General features: G+C 50.3%; 2 protein-coding genes across 2 annotated transcripts; one reads left to right on the forward strand and one right to left on the reverse strand.

Annotated features, from left to right (window-relative positions):
- Window positions 1-64: 64 nt before the first annotated feature.
- On the reverse strand, window positions 65-4,827 carry LOC122376700 (transmembrane channel-like protein 7). The gene is made up of 8 exons (XM_043356614.1): window positions 4,811-4,827; window positions 3,989-4,136; window positions 3,541-3,692; window positions 3,077-3,153; window positions 2,673-2,761; window positions 972-1,120; window positions 632-782; window positions 65-307 (listed from the first exon to the last, which is right to left on the reverse strand). Exons 1-8 carry the CDS (start codon window positions 4,825-4,827, stop codon window positions 65-67), a joined length of 1,026 nt encoding a protein of 341 aa, XP_043212549.1.
- A 68-nt stretch (window positions 4,828-4,895) lies between these two features.
- Window positions 4,896-16,594, forward strand: LOC122376698 (transmembrane channel-like protein 7). The gene is made up of 19 exons (XM_043356612.1): window positions 4,896-5,037; window positions 5,334-5,485; window positions 5,873-5,949; window positions 6,266-6,354; window positions 7,912-8,060; window positions 8,253-8,403; window positions 8,734-8,928; window positions 9,299-9,450; window positions 10,266-10,368; window positions 11,620-11,729; window positions 11,860-12,016; window positions 12,357-12,487; window positions 12,902-12,979; window positions 13,228-13,317; window positions 13,691-13,821; window positions 14,023-14,223; window positions 14,954-15,130; window positions 15,566-15,632; window positions 15,995-16,594. The coding sequence occupies exons 1-19, from the start codon at window positions 4,963-4,965 to the stop codon at window positions 16,008-16,010; spliced, it is 2,301 nt and encodes a 766-aa protein (XP_043212547.1). The 5' UTR covers window positions 4,896-4,962; the 3' UTR covers window positions 16,011-16,594.
- The last annotated feature ends 92 nt before the right edge of the window (window positions 16,595-16,686 follow it).

The raw sequence follows: 16,686 nt of genomic DNA on the forward strand, positions 1-16,686 counted from the left end.
AGAGCGCCTGAACTAGTCCGCAAAACCCATCATTGTCTGTCCGTAGGTTACCCTCTGTCTCACCTCAACACTCTTTCCCATATGATCCCCCTCTCCCCTTCCCCGGACGTACCGCGTCCATGCCCATGACGTTCCAGGTGAGCACGGCCACGGCGCCCAGCACGGCCACCACCAGCAGGTTGCTGGCCAGCCGGCCCAGCACCGTGTACAGCTGGGCGCGCCGGCGCTGGGCGGCCGCCGCCGGATCCTCCCCGGCGGCAGCAGCCTGCTCGGCCGCGTGCAGCTCCTCCTTCTTCTTGAGCTTCCGCTGAGGATTGGAGGTGGAAGAAAAGGATGAGGAAAGGACGAAGGGAATGATGACAGACACAATGGTAGCGTAATGATTGAATGGGGAACGTGATGACACGATTAGGAAGGATACTTAAGCTACAACTGTTCTGAAGGAAGCCAGTCGACAAGGGTGGAAAACGAGCATTAAGTCGTTTTGCAAAGGAAATTGTTTGATGCCAACAAATAACAAGAGGACTTTGTCGGGGATAGACGTAGTTTCTCTGAACCCATACTAAGCTCCACTCACAGACCAGTGACTCCGGTCTCCCCCCCCTCCCCTCACGGCTCACAGGCACCGCACCTGGAAAGCCTGGTAGAGTCCGGTGCGTTTCAGCTCGGCCAACTCCTGGGATGTGACGCGAGCGTCCCACCCGGCGAAGATCAGGTTGGCCACGTTGCCGCTGGTGTCGGTGGACACGTCGATGAAGTTCTTACGGTAGGAGCGAGCCGTGCTGGGGGTAGCGGATGGATGGAGTTGCTGCTCGGCACGGGCTTGTCTGACGCAAATAGTATTGGTCGACTTTTATGGAATTTCGAATAATGGCACACAACACAGCACAAACAAAGGACGACTCATATACAAGTGAAACAATTATACGGCCAGTATAATTCGCCGTTGTCATTGACCAAGCGCCACTGACCTGGTGGCCAGCTTCATGAGCTGGTAGGTGATGCAGAAGGTGGTGATGGCCAGATAGGCGGACGGCATGTGGTAGTGCGTGTAGGACGATGTGCGGATCGAGTCGCGGTAGTAGTAGCCGTAGTACATGGGCGTCGAGTACAGCCAGCCCTGTCAAACAAGGCAGTACTGAGCTTTGGGTAGAGAACATAGGAACCTAGTATGTGCAGACAAACCTGCCGCACAGAATCGTCACAAACTGCGATGATAGAAAGCATCATATCTATTTAGCCAAAGACCCGACTATGTCCCGGTGAAAAGGTTATTCTGCTGTGCAAAGGCAAAAACGATTACGTTAGGTCAGAGGTCATTACGTCAGGTCAAAGGTTATCCGAACGTAATCATCTTTGCCTTAGCACAACAGTATTCTGAACAGTCCCTGAGTTCCTATCGCTCAGCAGATTATTTCTCGTCCCCTCCTATCACAAGTGAGTGGGTAAATGTGCAGTCCCCAAGCTGCTAGCCCGCGCCCGGCTGGGGGTCCTGGATTTCCACGCCCTGCTGGGGGGGGGGGGTGTTTGAACACCCCCCCCCCTTGTAACTCGGCTCCTGGACCACGTAGCGATACGCGGAAAGCGGCGTTCGAAAGAGCGTCAAAAATAATGACGAAATCACTTCGGTCAATTTTTTGGTCAGGTCAAAGGTCAGGTCACCAGAGGTCATTGAAGGCAAAATTTCGCCGATTTCCAGGTCGAATGTCGAAAATTTCCAAGAAGCCAACGCATAACTCGAGAACCAATAGAGCTACAGCGCTGCGGAAAAGCGCATTCGATAGCCCTATTAACGTCCTTTCTGAGTAATTCTCTCAGATTTGACCTAACGTCAACGGTTTTGCCTGCAGGGGGCAAAAACTGCAAAAATAGCCGATTTTTTCGGAAACAGTTTTTTGCAATAACTTTTGACCCAAGCCTTGTACGAGGTTACTTTTACCGGCATTGTGTTCCTCTCGTCAAGACGCATCGAATGAAGTATAAGTTCACCTTGAAAGGTCAACTTGAAAATTTGACCTCAGGTCAAGGTCATGACATGACCGGAAAGGGTCATGTTGCATATCAGTCGATTCGTATTGTCGAGCTGAACACATCTAAGGCGTTTTAATCGCTCTAGCATGCCTCTATCAAAAGTTCTTTGCGAAAAAAAGGTTAGATACCATTCGTTACCTAAGATGACCTCAGGGCATAAACAAGGGTCACGGACACCATTTTCATGTTCAGTGTGTCTAAACTACTTGTAATTCGGTGTTTGGGAGTGTTTATAATGTCTTTTGTCCAAAGAGGCGCATTTCAATTTTCTCCCATTGACTTATAATGGGGAGGTCGCAAAATTGACCTGACCTTAGGTCATCGATATCAAAATTCTGAGATATACATTTTGTACATGCTATTGCTCTTAGCAATCGCTGAAAGTTTCAAAGCGATCGGTCACTCGGTGTAGCTATGACAGACATTGAAACTGTTTATGAGGTGAGGTCACTTCAAGTGACCTGGTGACCTGACCTTGAATGACCTTGGTCTGAAATTTTTACAACATGTGTAGAATTGATGTATGATAAGGTGTACCAAAACGGCGTCGCTCCGCGCCGCCGTTTTTGAGATATTCGCGAAAAACCACAAGGGGGGGGGTTCAAACACCCCCCCCCCCAGCAGGGCGCGGGCTAGTTCACCTGTCCAGTGAGCAGGTTACTCAGGAAGAAGTGCAGGTTCGGTATCGTCCTGTTCTCCATCTCCATTCGAGCGTGCATCGGATCCGGCACTGACAAAAAAAAAAAACGACACAGACGGCATTACTCGCCTCTTGCCTACGGCCCGTGCCCCGTGATTATGCAAAGCTATTTAACAAAACACATTCTAGAAAAAACAACACCGCATGTCTTTTTTGCTGGACAGCATTTCGTCGATAAGCACCATTACATAAACGCTGAAAATAACTACCGACTCTCAAGCTCGATTCCCTATTCATCTTCAATGGCCACTAATGACGACTTAGTAGAGTATTACGCCTTCATGAGCTGAAGTAGGCGGAGGGCAGTGTTTAATGAGCGCGGTAGGCTAGGTTGTTATATCTTACGTCCCAGCGCGCTGCGACGGGCGGCCTCGGGATCGTAGATGGTCATCACCAGTTGGGGCACCACCAGGAACAGGAAACTGGCCGAGGGAGGGGCAGGCGAAGGATCAGGAACGGGATGTGCAGAAACGGGACAGGATGGGACAAACGAGCGAGAGGCGAATGGACGTTTATTTATACGTAAGAACGACTTTATACGACTCATGTCAGCGACTTTACTATAGACTATCAGGAATGTAGTTTATATATCCATAAACATAATCAATTATCATTTAAAAAGTACTCGTCATTAGCCGAAATAACCGAGCTGAAAAAATCATTCGAGAAAACTGACCCATTGTTGTATTCTTAGATAAACCAGATTATTGAGGTGCATCGTGCATACCCATCCCATAGGATATATCATTAAAAACTTAGTTGCATACCGCGCTCTGCCATCCACGACTCCTGCACGTTCACTCACTAACCTGATGAGGAGGACCTCCATGTTGACGATCAGCAGCCAGCGCATGAAGCGGAAGTAGAGGCCCACGTTTTGGCCAAAGTTGCCCTCGATCGTCTTCATCTGCTCGTGCCAGATGTGAACGAGACCGTGGGCCTCGGCCATGTACCGTTTGGTCTGTCGGACGACGGAGCAGGATGGTGAGTACTGCCAACAGCACCGGCATACAGCCATCAATCCTAAAAGAGACTCGGCTCACTCCGAACAGAGCTTCTAATGTTTGAGCACAATTAATGGCTGTAATCAACTGAGCTTCCCGTTTCAAAAGCGCCGCGGATTTGCTATCATCTCAATATTCACCAGACACGTAAACAAAACTGTTCATAAAACGTTCAAAGACATACCGTGCATGGGCGTTCCTAACACACCAACTACCGCACACTAACTCTCATCTTCCGACTTCAATCCCTCACCAGCACGAGAGCCCGGCCGGCGTCGGCACTCCAGCGCATCAGTCGCGTCTGCTTGACGAGCGCCTTCCGCTCCATCAGGTTAGTCTCCAGCCGCTGACGGACCTTGCGCTTCACCGTCAGACTGACGGGGAGCTCGCGCAGCCGCGTGCTGGGGACGGGGAGGGAACGTTAGGAGAGGGGAATGGAGGGTAGAGGAGGTAAGGTCATGTCATGGGACGGCAGATATGGTGAAATTGAGAGGAATGATAAGGAAATAAAGCAGGTGTCAAGCCCCGTGAAGAGAAAGGGAGGGCTGGAAAAACCATGTCAATCAGAGCAAGAGAGGATTAGGTGAAGCGATAGGAAGGGTAGATCAGAGCAGGGCAGAAGAGACAGGCTTGATAGGCTGCAGTACAGAATATCGGAAGCGGTAAAATGGAGAGTGGGGAAGGCGGAAAGGTCGAATTTACCCCGCGTTCGGAGTCTCTCGGACTACGAAGATTCTACGTCGTCCGGCCAATCCCGTTCGATAACCGCAGTCAAGCCCCCGCTGACCTTGAACGTGCAATTTGCCGGATGACATAGAATCTTCGTCGTCCGAGAGACTCCGAACGCGGGGTAAATTCGACCTTTCCGCCTTCCCCACTCTCCATTTTACCGGCTTCCGTATATTCTGTACTGCAGCCTATCAAGCCTGTCTCTTCTGCCCTGCTCTGATCTACCCTCTCCTATCGCTTCACCTAATCCTCTCTTGCTCTGATTGACATGGTTTTTCCAGCCCTCCCTTTCTCTTCACGGGGCTTGACACCTGCTTTATTTCCTTATCATTCCTCTCAATTTCACCATATCTGCCGTCCCATGACATGACCTTACCTCCTCTACCCTCCATTCCCCTCTCCTAACGTTCCCTCCCCGTCCCCAGCACGCGGCTGCGCGAGCTCCCCGTCAGTCTGACGGTGAAGCGCAAGGTCCGTCAGCGGCTGGAGACTAACCTGATGGAGCGGAAGGCGCTCGTCAAGCAGACGCGACTGATGCGCTGGAGTGCCGACGCCGGCCGGGCTCTCGTGCTGGTGAGGGATTGAAGTCGGAAGATGAGAGTTAGTGTGCGGTAGTTGGTGTGTTAGGAACGCCCATGCACGGTATGTCTTTGAACGTTTTATGAACAGTTTTGTTTACGTGTCTGGTGAATATTGAGATGATAGCAAATCCGCGGCGCTTTTGAAACGGGAAGCTCAGTTGATTACAGCCATTAATTGTGCTCAAACATTAGAAGCTCTGTTCGGAGTGAGCCGAGTCTCTTTTAGGATTGATGGCTGTATGCCGGTGCTGTTGGCAGTACTCACCATCCTGCTCCGTCGTCCGACAGACCAAACGGTACATGGCCGAGGCCCACGGTCTCGTTCACATCTGGCACGAGCAGATGAAGACGATCGAGGGCAACTTTGGCCAAAACGTGGGCCTCTACTTCCGCTTCATGCGCTGGCTGCTGATCGTCAACATGGAGGTCCTCCTCATCAGGTTAGTGAGTGAACGTGCAGGAGTCGTGGATGGCAGAGCGCGGTATGCAACTAAGTTTTTAATGATATATCCTATGGGATGGGTATGCACGATGCACCTCAATAATCTGGTTTATCTAAGAATACAACAATGGGTCAGTTTTCTCGAATGATTTTTTCAGCTCGGTTATTTCGGCTAATGACGAGTACTTTTTAAATGATAATTGATTATGTTTATGGATATATAAACTACATTCCTGATAGTCTATAGTAAAGTCGCTGACATGAGTCGTATAAAGTCGTTCTTACGTATAAATAAACGTCCATTCGCCTCTCGCTCGTTTGTCCCATCCTGTCCCGTTTCTGCACATCCCGTTCCTGATCCTTCGCCTGCCCCTCCCTCGGCCAGTTTCCTGTTCCTGGTGGTGCCCCAACTGGTGATGACCATCTACGATCCCGAGGCCGCCCGTCGCAGCGCGCTGGGACGTAAGATATAACAACCTAGCCTACCGCGCTCATTAAACACTGCCCTCCGCCTACTTCAGCTCATGAAGGCGTAATACTCTACTAAGTCGTCATTAGTGGCCATTGAAGATGAATAGGGAATCGAGCTTGAGAGTCGGTAGTTATTTTCAGCGTTTATGTAATGGTGCTTATCGACGAAATGCTGTCCAGCAAAAAAGACATGCGGTGTTGTTTTTTCTAGAATGTGTTTTGTTAAATAGCTTTGCATAATCACGGGGCACGGGCCGTAGGCAAGAGGCGAGTAATGCCGTCTGTGTCGTTTTTTTTTTTTTGTCAGTGCCGGATCCGATGCACGCTCGAATGGAGATGGAGAACAGGACGATACCGAACCTGCACTTCTTCCTGAGTAACCTGCTCACTGGACAGGTGAACTAGCCCGCGCCCTGCTGGGGGGGGGGGGTGTTTGAACCCCCCCCCCTTGTGGTTTTTCGCGAATATCTCAAAAACGGCGGCGCGGAGCGACGCCGTTTTTGGTACACCTTATCATACATCAATTCTACACATGTTGTAAAAATTTCAGACCAAGGTCATTCAAGGTCAGGTCACCAGGTCACTTGAAGTGACCTCACCTCATAAACAGTTTCAATGTCTGTCATAGCTACACCGAGTGACCGATCGCTTTGAAACTTTCAGCGATTGCTAAGAGCAATAGCATGTACAAAATGTATATCTCAGAATTTTGATATCGATGACCTAAGGTCAGGTCAATTTTGCGACCTCCCCATTATAAGTCAATGGGAGAAAATTGAAATGCGCCTCTTTTGGACAAAAGACATTATAAACACTCCCAAACACCGAATTACAAGTAGTTTAGACACACTGAACATGAAAATGGTGTCCGTGACCCTTGTTTATGCCCTGAGGTCATCTTAGGTCACGAATGGTATCTAACAGTTTTTCGCAAATAACTTTTGATAGAGGCATGCTAGAGCGATTAAAACGCCTTAGATGTGTTCAGCTCGACAATACGAATCGACTGATATGCAACATGACCCTTTCCGGTCATGTCATGACCTTGACCTGAGGTCAAATTTTCAAGTTGACCTTTCAAGGTGAACTTATACTTCATTCGATGCGTCTTGACGAGAGGAACACAATGCCGGTAAAAGTAACCTCGTACAAGGCTTGGGTCAAAAGTTATTGCAAAAAACTGTTTCCGAAAAAATCGGCTATTTTTGCAGTTTTTGCCCCCTGCAGGCAAAACCGTTGACGTTAGGTCAAATCTGAGAGAATTACTCAGAAAGGACGTTAATAGGGCTATCGAATGCGCTTTTCCGCAGCGCTGTAGCTCTATTGGTTCTCGAGTTATGCGTTGGCTTCTTGGAAATTTTCGACATTCGACCTGGAAATCGGCGAAATTTTGCCTTCAATGACCTCTGGTGACCTGACCTTTGACCTGACCAAAAAATTGACCGAAGTGATTTCGTCATTATTTTTGACGCTCTTTCGAACGCCGCTTTCCGCGTATCGCTACGTGGTCCAGGAGCCGAGTTACAAGGGGGGGGGGTGTTCAAACACCCCCCCCCCCCCAGCAGGGCGTGGAAATCCAGGACCCCCAGCCGGGCGCGGGCTAGCAGCTTGGGGACTGCACATTTACCCACTCACTTGTGATAGGAGGGGACGAGAAATAATCTGCTGAGCGATAGGAACTCAGGGACTGTTCAGAATACTGTTGTGCTAAGGCAAAGATGATTACGTTCGGATAACCTTTGACCTGACGTAATGACCTCTGACCTAACGTAATCGTTTTTGCCTTTGCACAGCAGAATAACCTTTTCACCGGGACATTAGTCGGGTCTTTGGCTAAATAGATATGATGCTTTCTATCATCGCAGTTTGTGACGATTCTGTGCGGCAGGTTTGTCTGCACATACTAGGTTCCTATGTTCTCTACCCAAAGCTCAGTACTGCCTTGTTTGACAGGGCTGGCTGTACTCGACGCCCATGTACTACGGCTACTACTACCGCGACTCGATCCGCACATCGTCCTACACGCACTACCACATGCCGTCCGCCTATCTGGCCATCACCACCTTCTGCATCACCTACCAGCTCATGAAGCTGGCCACCAGGTCAGTGGCGCTTGGTCAATGACAACGGCGAATTATACTGGCCGTATAATTGTTTCACTTGTATATGAGTCGTCCTTTGTTTGTGCTGTGTTGCTTGTGCCATTATTCGAAATTCCAATAAAAGTCGACCAATACTATTTGCGTCAGACAAGCCCGTGCCGAGCAGCAACTCCATCCATCCGCTACCCCCAGCACGGCTCGCTCCTACCGTAAGAACTTCATCGACGTGTCCACCGACACCAGCGGCAACGTGGCCAACCTGATCTTCGCCGGGTGGGACGCTCGCGTCACATCCCAGGAGTTGGCCGAGCTGAAACGCACCGGACTCTACCAGGCTTTCCAGGTGCGGTGCCTGTGAGCCGTGAGGGGAGGCGGGAGGGGAGACCGGAGTCACTGGTCTGTGAGTGGAGCTTAGTATGGGGTTCAGAGAAACTACGTCTATCCCCGACAAAGTCCTCTTGTTATTTGTTGGCATCAAACAATTTCCTTTGCAAAACGACTTAATGCTCGTTTTCCACCCTTGTCGACTGGCTTCCTTCAGAACAGTTGTAGCTTAAGTATCCTTCCTAATCGTGTCATCACGTTCCCCATTCAATCATTACGCTACCATTGTGTCTGTCATCATTCCCTTCGTCCTTTCCTCATCCTTTTCTTCCACTCCTCCAATCCTCAGCGGAAGCTCAAGAAGAAGGAGGAGCTGCACGCGGCCGAGCAGGCTGCTGCCGCCGGGGAGGATCCGGCGGCGGCCGCCCAGCGCCGGCGCGCCCAGCTGTACACGGTGCTGGGCCGGCTGGCCAGCAACCTGCTGGTGGTGGCCGTGCTGGGCGCCGTGGCCGTGCTCACCTGGAACGTCATGGGCATGGACGCGGTACGTCCGGGGAAGGGGAGAGGGGGATCATATGGGAAAGAGTGTTGAGGTGAGACAGAGGGTAACCTACGGACAGACAATGATGGGTTTTGCGGACTAGTTCAGGCGCTCTCCTGCTCCCGCTTTTTATTCCTCGCTGTCCTGGTACTACTCTGCGCCGTCTCTCGCTATTCCATTTTCCGTTGTCATTCTTCGCGACTTTTCTCTGCCACTCTGTCTCGTGCTCAGTCCTTGGCTCTTTTGCACCGCCCTGTCCCTAGTCCTCGTGGCCTTTCCATCTAACCTTTTCTACCCTGCTCTATCCCGTCCAACCCCATTCGACATGCCCTGTCCCGTCCTGACCTGACGCGATCCCCATCCGCTTCCACAGACGCTGGGCCCGGACGGCAGCTTCATCTCCCTCCTGGGCTCCGCCATCATGATCAGCGCCTCCATGGCGCTCTTCCCCATGCTCTTCCAGTTCCTCGGCATGCTGGAGAACTTCAAACACCCCCGAGCGCTCATGTTCATCACGTTGATCAGGTGGGCATTGGTGGACCGTGGGCGGCTAACGGGGATGGGTGGTATAAAAGTTAATTAGATGAGAAGAAGTAGCGTGACGTGACTCTAACCTGCAGGGTTGTGCTTGACTCATGAGTCGAGTCATAAATTTGACTCAACTCTGACTCAAATGAGTCAGATTTGAGTCGAGTCGGATAAAGTGTTGAGCTGTTGAGTTAAGTCAGAGTTGAGTCGGACAAAAATATTAAGGCTTTGAGTTGAGTCAGAGTTGAGTCAGTAAAATAACTTTCGACATTGAGTTGAGTCAAACATTTAGGAACATGAGTCAGCTGACTCAACTTTCTAGAAACAAGCTTTTCATTTCCCCCTCCCCCCCCCCCCCCGCTTAACAACTTCGCCCTGGCTCTGCTGCCGGATTTTTTTCCACCCCGCCCCGCTCAGCATTTTTTATCTGAGTCAATTTTGAGTCAACTCACTTGACTCAACAAAAAATTGAGTCAAGTTTGAGTCGACTCATATTTTCATTGAGCCGCTTGAGTCATGAGTCGAGTCAAGGGAAAAATCAGCTCCTTGTTTGAGTCAGAGTTGAGTCAGGACTTTCTGAAGTTGAATGATGAGTCGAGTCGGCAAATTTCTTTGAGTCGAGCACAACCCTGCTAACCTGAGCCTGGACCGACCCTGAATCAATCCATGATCTGACTGACCTGAATATCCTAACGTGACTGACCTGACGCTGATTTGACTCTGACCTCACCCGACTCAGACCTTGACCCTTACCTAACCCTGACCTGATCCTGACCAGACCCTCACCCTGATCTGACCTACACTCCCCGTAGGATGGTGGTGATGGCCATCATCATCCTGGGCACCATCGTGATCTACTGGGTGCAGCAGGTCAACAACCGCTCCACCGATACTGACTCGGGCGCCCGGGACGAGGTGGGTGCCTGTACTGCAGCGAATTCGCTGATTGGGGAGGCAGTTCACTGTAATGCTCGTGGGTTGTGGCTGAGGGGGTTACAGGCCCAGGGCTGAAACGAAACGTCCGATTGGGTCCAGCTGACGAAGCTCCAAAAATAATTGAGCAATCGGCATACATATTTTCGATACTTGGCTTACAAAACAAAATGCAGGCAAGATGCAGACGAGTTAAAGCTACGACTTAATCGCCACGCCATATGATATGGATCGCTCATGATTGACCCTCGCCCGCACATGGGGGGGGGGGGGGGGGGTGCCACCCCACCCCACCCCAGGTAGTCTTTCTGCTCTGCAATCAACATTTTTAGAGCTAGAAGGCTGATTTTTCGTATAGCTGCTCCTCTATCCTTTCTTGATGTCCACTGAAAATTTCAAGTTTCTGCGGTTTTCGGTTTCGGAGATATGACCTTGTTTTTAAGGTCATGTCATGACCCAAATGGCCAATTCTCAACATCTTGCGTTGGCTATGGGCCTTGTGAGCTTTTGACACCTTGATTTCGGCCTTTTTTGTCAGTTTTACCTCCGACCTATCATGGAACATGTTGTTTGACGATGTACAGATGTCAAGGTCAAGGTCAAGGTCAACCTAGGTCATCTAAGATAATTGCGTTTTAGGCAAGCGGAATTTACTTTTTGTGATTTTTTTTACTGCTTTTTTGGTAAAAGCTTCCCAGATCATGATTTCATGTAATATGGACACATAAACAATCGGTGCACACATCAGTATACACACAGACACACACAGACATACAAACACATATAATTGACCTTGACCTAACTTGACCTGAAATGACCTCAGCAGCAAAAACCTGGTCGGATAGTGTGACAAAGAGGTTCTAGCTGGCTTGGCACCAGAAAACGGCATCGTCATCGGTATATGATAAGCAGCGCACTTGATATCCAACGGTGACCCAAAACAGCAACATTTTTTAGTTTGACCTGACCTGGAAGGTCAATGACTGACCTGAGAAGGCAAAACTGGGTATCATTGGATTCATCTCTTCCCAAAAAATCTTTTTGGTCACTTACCGCTAAGCTCTATCTCCAACAGGAACGAAATGGCGCGGGGGGGGGGGGTGCCAACCCCCCCCCCATGTGCGCGGTTCTAGGATGGGAAAATGGCATGTGCGGGCGAGGGTTGAAATGCATTCATAAATGACTTCAGGTAAAGAGTCCGGTTGGTCTTGACTTTGTCATCTATTCCGGCAGTGTTGGGAGAATGAGGTGGGATCGGAGCTGTACCAGCTGATGATCGTCGACCTGTTCTTCATGTTCGTCTTCGAGCTGGGACTCGAGTTCGCCAGAAAAGTGGCACACGAGTGAGTACCGACTCCGGCTCGGATTTCCGAAATCGACTCTGACTCCGACTCCAGTCACAACTGTCGACTCCGACTCCGACTCCGCAGCCCTGCAGCCTCCCTCTGTAACAACCCTCCCCGCTCTCCTCAGGCACGGTCTCTGGGTGGAGGAGCCGCACTTTGACATCCCACGGAACACCATGTTCCTGATCTACAGTCAGACACTGGTGTGGACGGGCGCCTACTTCAGTCCGCTGCTGTCGCTCGTGGGATCCGCCAAACTCGCCATCATGTTCTACGTTCGAAAGGTGAGGACGTTTGTAGTTCTGTGCATATCGGTGAATTTAGTTCCGTGTCTGTAGATCCGATGTTTTTCAGAAAGCATTGGTGAGGAAAGGAATCCTCATTAACATTAATACAAGACAACGGTGAAGAATAGAGCAGTTAACCTGATAGCCGCTGGAATAACTGGTATTACTCTCGACACATATTTTCAGACGGATAAGTCCGGTTTTTATATCTGCGCAGTATCCCGTTACGCAGCTCGCTCATTTACACCTCGCAGCGGGAGTAAACCTATATCTTTCACCAGTCTGGCACTTGTTCCTCCCAATGCGATATGACCGGCGTCCGTCACGTCTCCCACAGTGGTCCATGTTCCGTCACTGCACGCCCCAGTCGCGCTCCGTGAGGGCCTCCCAGACACAGACCCTGTTCAGAATGGTGGCCTTCATCGTGTGCTTTCTGGCCGCCTGCTTCACCGGCTACATCGTCACCAAGTGAGTCGTATAGGGAGTCGTGGTGAGTCGCATACGGAGTCATGTCAGTTAGGGAGTCATGTGGAGTCAGGGAGTAAGATATGTTGAATGTGAAGTCGTGAGGCATAAATCCGCTCGTCATTGAGTGATCTCACTTCGCTGGTGTCATGATCTTCGCTAGACTCCACAAATAACTCCTATTCCTTATCCGTGCATGCATCATTGAGCGAATATATTGCCCGTCGAATATATCGAAACTATCGCCTATAGCAACCCTGAATTATAGTCATAGTCATAGTCAAAGTGCATCCAGAAATGCAAATACTGGTGATGGTGGGAGTTTGTTGCGGCCTGCTATTTTGCTTGTTACCGAAGAACAGTTTCGTTGGATTCATCTGCAGAGCTAACCGGTCCGACCTTTTCCTCTCCCCGCAGTGTGCGTCCGTCGGCTACCTGCGGTCCGTTCCAGCAGAAATCACTGCCCTCCGTAGTCGTCAACGATACTTTCACAAGGTCGGTCACCGGTGGCTCCGTGAAACGTTGTAGCTATGGTGCCGCGCCTTCTTTCGGAATCAGAAACGTCGAAAGATAAGATAGTCCCCTTTTCCTCAACTTATGTACGGAAGTTTTCACGATCTGAGGATTTTGTTCATTTGAAGGAATCTCTAATTTAAATGTTTTGCTTTAAGATGTGTGCGCAGGTTTGCTTGTGCTGCCTCTCGATCGGTTGTTCACTGTAATGACTCGCACGGTGTTTGCAGATGGAAGGACGAGGGTCACACGGCGCCCTACACCATGGCTATGTACTCTAGCCGACCGGGCGTGGTGGCTGTGTGGCTGCTCATCTTCAGGTCAGACCAACCCTCCACACACATATAGACACAGACACAAACACAAACAGACAGGCTAATAGACAGAGGTGCTGTATGTACTCTAGCCGACCGGGCGTGGTGGCCGTGTGGCTGCTCATCTTCAGGTCAGTGAAACAATTATTGTCCCACTTTCCTTTTCAACCTCCAATCTACCATTTCCTTTTCAAGGTAAATCGGATATATTTACGATGGAACGTACGTATTTATTTGTTCACGCGAGATTGACAGCAGCCGGCATAGCCCTTTATCGACTCGACTTTACGTTCATGTCGCTCAGAACACAGCTCGTCCCCCTATTGTGGTGGCGTACCCTGACTTTCCCATCCCTTCCCTCCCCCTCCCGTTCCCCCAGTGTTGTGGCCTACTACCTGCGCTCTCTGGCGCTGGCCCGTCAGGAGATGATTGTCCTGCTGCGCGGACAGCTAGTGCTGGAGGGACAGGATAAGGTCATGCTGCTGCAGCTCATCGACGAGGCCGCCACGCGTGAGTCAGAGTTCTGAATATATCCTGAATATAACCTGAAGCAGAATATCAGCTACCCACCGGATATCTAGGTATCGATGGATATCTTACTGATGTCAGGCCCTCTACTTGAATATCAACAATTCGCGGCGGCTCGTATATTGCCCTAATTCCTCACTCCACTCTAGTCGGTCTAACCCAGAGCCCCCCTTCCTCTTGCAGGACTGCAGGGGATGCGTCGTATCAACCGTCCCGGCCTGCCAGACGTCGAGGAAGAGGACGATGACCAGCAAGTACTCCCCGTGGACGACCCGCGCGCCATCATCAAGGTGCTCTTCGAGCCGGCTAAAGATGATGAACCGGAACCGGAGGCCCAGCCGCCGCCGCCGCCGCCGCCCCCGCCATCCCCGCACTCACTCTCAGGTATGGGAGGGTGGAAACCGCGAGGAGTGGGCTTGTATGGGTGTATGGTATGGCCAGGCCCGTGGGATGTATGGGTTAGAGACGCGGGGAGGGAATAGTAGCGGTAGATAGGTCAATGTATACGGGCACCAGAGTGACGTGGTGATTTCAGTACCTATGCGGTTGATTATAAGTTAGGACGTTGTGGATGCTATGAAGGAAACGGTTGTCAGATATAACAGCAGCATTTAAACGTATATATTTCATGAAGCACTTATTCAATGCCTTTGCACTCTTAAAATGTTTATAGTGTTGTCAGACGTGGGATGAGATATCGAGTTACACGTACAGCTGTTATCGACGTCGATGTCGATAACTAATGTCGGTCCTCTACCACCCTTCACACAATGGCTATAACTGACAGCCGGACGTCATATCCCCCACCCCACCCCACCCACCCTCGCAAACTCAGTCTTTCCTCAAAGAATTCCTACATCTCATATACCTACAACTTCAAAGACTACGCCCCGGCCTCTTCTCACACGCATTTCCCGAGCCTATGACATTTCTCTTCCGCCCTCACACCCACTCACCCCCTAACCCCTGAAATTTTCGTCAACCTATTCCTCCCACACCCCATCAAGCCTCCTCACATCAATTCCGTCCATCCCACCACCACCTCCCACAATTGATGAGCCGGTCCGGCCTGCGCGGCGCGCTAGCATAAACCGATACCTCCGCCGCGCGGCAGCGGCCGCTGAGCTGGCCGAGGCGCGGTTGGCGGTGGAGCAGGCGGGAAAATCGCCGCCGCGCCTCTCCGTGGTGCGCCGCACGCCGTTCCCGCTGGGTACAGCCGGCACGGGCGGCCCCAGCAGCCAGATACGGCGACCCAGCAAGGTCACAAAGGCGGACGAGAAACGTCAGGCTGGTGAGTGCCAACCGATGCCAGAACGGGGAATTAGTGTCTCTTTTTATAGCGAGGTATGGTAGTTAAGATAAAGACTGTTGGTTGTTTTGGTGAAGTGCGGGAGACGCATCTATTCTCGGACATTGCGCTAGATGCCTTTATCAGCTGGGATGAGCCACGGAGGGTACTCCTATAATCTGTCTCAGTGCACTAAAGCTTCAGTGACATTTCACGTTTCAACGTCCATTTATTAGGAAATGCCCGTAGTCATTTCCTTTCCAAAAATCACATCATCCAAATCTGGTTCTCTTGTACTCACCTCCCTACAACACCCCTAGCTTAGACCTTTGCCATTCTTTTTCACCCGACCGGTCTGAACGATGAACCGACCAAATCGTCCCTAAATCGATCGAGCATGTCCTGAAGCGACCCGCCACTCGCTGCTGTCTGTTGCAGGCCAGTTCTGGCACTGGTTCAGGGACAAGCTGGAGGGGTCCTCGGACGAGGAGACCGACACGGACTCGTGAGTCGCCTCACACTCTGTGCTTTCAAAGATTCCATAGTGCTTCCGTCCGATGATGGCCTCTGGTTCATGAAAGTTTGAGATGAAATCCCTCCCTGGCTCATCCCAGTTGATCGTCATGGCATGACAGTGTGCGCTATGTCCGCATTATGATTTCTTTCTTAGTTAGCTCACTTGCTATTAATCGATTTCAAACTATGATCGTCATGTGCTTCATAAACTTGTATTTTTTCTTTTCAGGTATTTTTCGGTCGGTACCTTTTTGCACTGGGATTTTTATTTTGTCGTGCTTGATCATTTTTGACCTGTATCAAAGATTAATTCGATCTTCTTTCCGATTGATTCGTCCCTTTTTGTTACAGCAACCTCAGCAGCTAAATACTGGTCGAGACACGCCCAGGATGACGAAAAGCCACCTCAAAAGTGAGCGGCCCACCCGGCGCCGGAGCTGTCTTGAACGCCGCCATGGGAGGAAATGTTCGGGACAATCGAGCTTTGTTTGCTAACGGCGGTGCGTGTGTCACATGTTGGATTCCCAGCGCTTCATAAGCACATGCATCGTAAGCTGTATGAAATGTATAATAAAATCATTTCTCGTAGTGTCATATGCTTGAGCGTTTGTCATTTGCAGCGCAGGTAGGAAATATGGCACTTCTGTGATGCGAGTACAAGATATAAACTGGTCTTATGACTAGATCGTTACTCGTGAGCCTGCTCGGTCAAACGTCCACCGCTGCGATGTCTTGTGTGGACTGTTTTGTCGCTCACCAAGTTTACTGTTGGCCTGTCCTGTTCTCTGCCCGGGATTACTGCACAATCTGGGTTCAGCAGATGGATCTCTAGCAGCTCAGGTGTATAGCATGTATGTAGTTCGGTCTGCTCAATATGTCATAATAAGTTCGTGATCTCATTCGTGTTTGTAACTGTTGTGCTTTTCTTGAGAATAGATGTTCAACGCCTTTCAAAATAGTTTTCCGACCAATTATCCTAGGCATTGACTGAATATCATGTCGCGACTGCTATTCAATACCCCCCTCTCCTCCCATTTGGCCCA

This window comes from Amphibalanus amphitrite, unplaced genomic scaffold, assembly GCF_019059575.1.
Source record: "Amphibalanus amphitrite isolate SeventyFive unplaced genomic scaffold, NRLGWU_Aamphi_draft 002248F_arrow, whole genome shotgun sequence".
In the NCBI taxonomy this organism is placed as follows: domain Eukaryota; kingdom Metazoa; phylum Arthropoda; class Thecostraca; order Balanomorpha; family Balanidae; genus Amphibalanus; species Amphibalanus amphitrite.

Coding starts and splice junctions, on each gene's coding strand:
- LOC122376700 (XM_043356614.1), bottom strand. Junction 3,693..3,988: donor CCGGCCGGGCTCTCGTGCTG/GTGAGGGATTGA, acceptor GTCGTCCGACAG/ACCAAACGGTACATGGCCGA. Junction 3,154..3,540: donor ATGGAGGTCCTCCTCATCAG/GTTAGTGAGTGA, acceptor TCCCTCGGCCAG/TTTCCTGTTCCTGGTGGTGC.
- LOC122376698 (XM_043356612.1), top strand. CDS start 4,963: ATGGAGCGGAAGGCGCTCGTCAAGCAGACGCGACTGATGCGCTGGAGT. Junction 8,929..9,298: donor ACGTCATGGGCATGGACGCG/GTACGTCCGGGG, acceptor CCGCTTCCACAG/ACGCTGGGCCCGGACGGCAG. Junction 10,369..11,619: donor ACTCGGGCGCCCGGGACGAG/GTGGGTGCCTGT, acceptor CTATTCCGGCAG/TGTTGGGAGAATGAGGTGGG.